This window comes from Cnephaeus nilssonii (genome assembly GCF_951640355.1).
Source record: "Cnephaeus nilssonii genome assembly, chromosome: 21".
NCBI lineage: Eukaryota > Metazoa > Chordata > Mammalia > Chiroptera > Vespertilionidae > Cnephaeus > Cnephaeus nilssonii.
The window spans coordinates 14,007,073-14,011,679 of record NC_137092.1 but is presented as its reverse complement, the minus strand read 5'-3'; the positions used below and the strand labels follow the sequence as shown (position 1 = coordinate 14,011,679).

The window sequence follows — 4,607 nt, the reverse complement described above, 5'->3', positions numbered from 1 at the left end:
GGAATGGAACCTGGGACCCTTCAGTCCGCAGGCCAACGCTCTATCCACTGAGCCAAACCGGCCAGGGCTAAAAAATGTTTAAGTCGTTTGCACTGGCACCGAATGTAACTTCCTCCCTTCATCACATTTCTCACTGATTTACCTGATGTCACTAAAGAAAGAAATAAGAGGCCTCCCCCAGAGCCCCTCACGTCCTGGGCGCCCCGCAGGGAGCGTGGACCCAGGAGGGAAATTCAAGTGGGCGGGCTGTGGGCGGGGCAGGAGAAGCCAAGTGGGCGGAGCCTGAGCGGGGGAGGGAAATTCAACGGGGCGGCGCGTGCAGGGACAGACAAAAGGGGCAGCGGGCGGCCAGGTGGCAGGTGCACCGTCTGGCCGCGCCGCCCCCGCCTCGCAGCAGACCTTCTGCACGCCTCCAATCCCGGTCGGTGATCGCCCTCGCTCTCCTCCCTGTCCCCATGTCGAAGACGGAGCTGATCCAGAAGGCGAAGCTGGCGGAGCAAGCCCAGCGCTACGAGGACATGGCCACCTACATGAAGGCCGCGACGGAGCAGGGCGCCGAGCTGTCTGAGGAGGAGCGCAACCTGCTCTGGGTGGCCTACAGGCACGTGGTCGCGAGCCGCAGGGCCGCCTGGAGGGTCCTCTCCAGCATCGAGCAGAAGACCGACACCTCGGACCAGAAGCTGCGAGTGATCAAGGACTACCGGGAGAAGGTGGAGTCCGAGCTGACGTGCATCTGCACCACGGTCCTGGAATTGCTGGATAAGTATCTGATAGCCCACGCAACGAATCCAGAGAGTAAGGTCTTCTACCTGAAAATGAGGGGAGATTACTTCCGGTACCTTGCTGAAGTTGCACGTGGTGAGGATCGAAAACAGACGATAGAGAATATCCAAGAAGCTTACCAGGAGGCTCTTGATATAAGCAAGAAAGAGTTGCAGCCCACACACCCAGTTCGTCTGGGGCTGGCTCGCAACTTTGCTATCTTTTACTATGAGATCCTTAATAACTCCGAACTGGCCTGCGCACTGGCGAAAACGGCTTTGGATGAGGCCGTTGCAGAACTCCATACGCTGAATGACTCACACAAAGGCAGCATCCTCATCTTGCAGTTGCTTAGAGACAACCTCATATTATGGACACCAGACAGTGCAGGAGGAGAATGTGATGCAGGAGAAGAATGTGATTCAGGAGGAGAATGTGATGCAGGAGGAGAATGTGATGCAGGAGGAGAATGTGATGCAGGAGGAGAATGTGATGCAGGAGGAGAATGTGATGCAGGAGGAGAATGTGATGCAGGAGGAGAATGTGATGCAGGAGGAGAATGTGATGCAGGAGAAGAATGTGATGCCGCAGAAGGAGCCAAAAACTAACCGCAGACAGAAGAGTGTCATCCTTCCTCCCTCCAGAAGCCTTTGTGCACATCTCCATCCCTTGCTCCATTTGGGTTTCCTAGAGCAAAGAAACCCATTCCTGTGTATGGACTCAACGGTGTATAGTCTTTTCACACTGCAGCTGTGGGAAAACTCCGTTCCTTGATTTGTGTTCGTCTTGGCCTTCCTAGTGTGCAGTTACCGCTGTAGAAAAGTATTAATAGCTTCATTTCACATAAACACAAGTAACTCCCAAACACTTACATAGAGGACTAAAAATGTATTTGATATTTAAGTAATCTGAACCAGTTCTGCAAGTGACTGTGTTTGGTATTACTGTGAAGATCTGAAAACGTAGTAAATTACAATTGAAAGAGGGTTTTACGTAACTTCTTAATTTCTACATTCCCTCCCTTACTCTTCTTTGGGGGATTCCTTTCGGTGAACAAGTTTCCATGTTCTTAATGTATTCCTTTTTGGCAGGAATCTGGATGTATTAGATTGAATGGGAAAGTATTTGGCAATTCTGGGCTGCGGGTCACAAATTGAAATGCCTCCTGTTCACATAGGGTGGAAGTCTTGTGTTGCTGTTGCAACAGGGGTTTCCTTAGTCCACTCTTCATTTGCTGCTGTTTCAGTTGACAACTTCCTTTCCTAATAAAAACTCACTTATAAAAAAAAAGAACTCTAGCTTGTTTGGCTCAGTGGATAGAGTGTCAGCCTGCAAACTGAAGGGTCCCAGGTTCGATTCTGGTCAAGGGCACATGCCCAGGTTTCGGGCTCAATCCCGTGTGGGGCCTGCAGGAGGCAGCCGATCAATGATTCTCTCTCATCATTGATGTTTCTATCTCTCTCTCCCTCTCCCTTCCTCTCTGAAATCAATATATATATATCGAAATTGAAATCGAGCTCTACAATCGTCAAGCTCTCACTAGCAGAACCTTGGAATGGAAATCTATTTTAGCTGTACAGAGCCGTTGTGATCACTCCCTGACCTCCTTTTAGAGCCTGTTGCTTTACTTGATCTGTTTATATTGGTTTCATCCTATTCTCTCTAATTAAATTCGGTTATAAAATCCTCTACTCATATAATGAAGCAAGGCACAAATGGGTTTTAGGCTTTTTGATACCACCTATATCAAGAGATCAAAGTACGTTAGTAGAAAACAGTGGTTTACACAGAATCAAAAGAAAAATGTGGTGGTATTAATCTAGTACCTCTGAGACAAGACATGCTAAATACAACAAACACCAAAACCTAGCCCTGGCCGGTATGGCTCAGTTGGTTGGGTGTGGTCCTGTGCACTGAAAGGTCACGGGTTCAATTCCCTGTCAGAGCACAATTCTCAGTGCCTGCAAGAGGCAGCCAATGGATGTTTCTATCTCATATCGATGTCTCTCTTCCCCACCCCCACCCTACCCCCGTTCCTATCTTTCTAAAAAAAGATCAATAAAAACATATATATTTTTAAATGGTATACCCTACTGTGGATCAGGGTAGGGTCATCATGTTTGTGTGGCCAATACAATATCCTTCAAGACCATCTAGCATCCTGTATTCTGATTCTATGCTCACCAGAGAGCCTTCTGATTAGTAATGTGCCCTCCTATTTACCTTTTTCTCATAAGGAGATATCCTAGACCTCCATGTAGCCACATAAGTACTTGAAATGTGGCTAATCTGAATTGAGATGTGCTGTATATCCACCCCAGATTTTGAAGACTTTGTAATATATAGAATGTAATACATAGAATTAATATATATAATGAAGACTTTGGAAAATATCTCAGTAATAGTTATATTGATTACATGTTGAAATGATAAACATTTTGGATATATTGGTTTAAATAAAATATATTATTGAAATTAATTTTACCTGTTTCTTTTTACTTGTCTTAGTATGGCTACTGGAAATTTTTAAATTACTTCTGTAGCTCATATTTGTGGATAGTATTATATTTCTATTGGAGATCACTGATCTAATATATTGAACAATACTGCAGTAAACTATTACATTGATTGACACAGCTGGTTTAGACAGGCAGAAGTCTGTCCCTCAGAAACTGATCAACTTTGCACTGACAAAATCAAGCTCTGCTAAAGGTCAGACCTTCACTGAAGTGCACAAATCAAGGTTCTGGCACCCTCTGAGCTTCCTGAGCACAAGCTATCTACCTTCCATCATTTTCTCTCCTGACTCATAATCTCATGTTTAGACTGTGTTCTTCAAGGGATTGAGTTGAGTATTATTCATCTTTGTTTTCCTAGCACTTAGGTGCCTCAAGCAAAAATATTAAAAAATCTATTAAATGTATGTTTGTCCACATTTTATGGCTTTCACCAGTAGCTATAGGCCTTCTTACTTTAAAAAGGATTAGTATATAACCTCTCCATTACTTCTTCATCTGTTCATTACAAACAACTTGTAAAGATTGAACACAGAAAAACCTATAAGAAAGTAGTTTTCAGGTGTGTGAACTAAAAATAATGAAAAATAACTAATCTTATGAAGTGAAAGCTCATAACCATACAGCACCCTGTATTTTATTAAGGACAGAGCCTTAGAAACAGATCGCAGAATTGCTATTTCATCACTATACAGTGGCTTACATTATATATCCTCTTATTTATCCCTGAACTCCAACAGCAACCTCAAGGCTGACATAGCAGAGTGGTTAAAGGGAAAATAGATGATATAAAAAAGGAGGTTTATCATAGGATCAGTATCATGCTTTGGCCTCACCACATACACCAGATGGCAATAACCACTTCCTCAGCAGGTAGCTTCTCCATGTCCCACGGGTTGTAAAAAACAAATTCACTATCAACTCCTCCTGCTAATAATTATTTTTTTAATATTGTGGCAGAATCAAAATAGCACTGAGACATAATTCCTCAATATAAGAAGAAGAAGAAAAAGGTATACCCTACTGTGGATCAGGGTAGGGTCATGTTTACTCTGTTCAAAGGAAAATCCTTTTCTGAAAAATGATGTTATCCAACAGAAAACCTTGGCTTCTCAAAATACAGATATGTTCTCATTTCTTATTCTAAAGGAAGTAAATGGCCTTTGTTTGACCCAATTTTGTGGCTGGTTTGTAAAAGACATTGAAAATGCCTGAGAAACTATTAACATTAGTTTTACTGAAGTTAAATATTTACAGTTGCTAATTCAATAGAATCATCAACCCATACTTTAATATTTTTCTAAAAATTGTTTAAACAAGAATTCAATT

At 43.1% G+C, this 4,607-nt stretch overlaps 1 protein-coding gene across 1 annotated transcript; it reads left to right on the top strand.

Annotated features, from left to right (window-relative positions):
- Nucleotides 1–455: 455 nt before the first annotated feature.
- Nucleotides 456–1,370, top strand: LOC307093751 (14-3-3 protein theta-like; the record flags this gene model as incomplete). Its single annotated transcript, XM_079762041.1, has 1 exon — nucleotides 456–1,370. One exon carries the CDS (start codon nucleotides 456–458, stop codon nucleotides 1,368–1,370), a length of 915 nt encoding a protein of 304 aa, XP_079618167.1.
- Nucleotides 1,371–4,607: the final 3,237 nt, after the last annotated feature.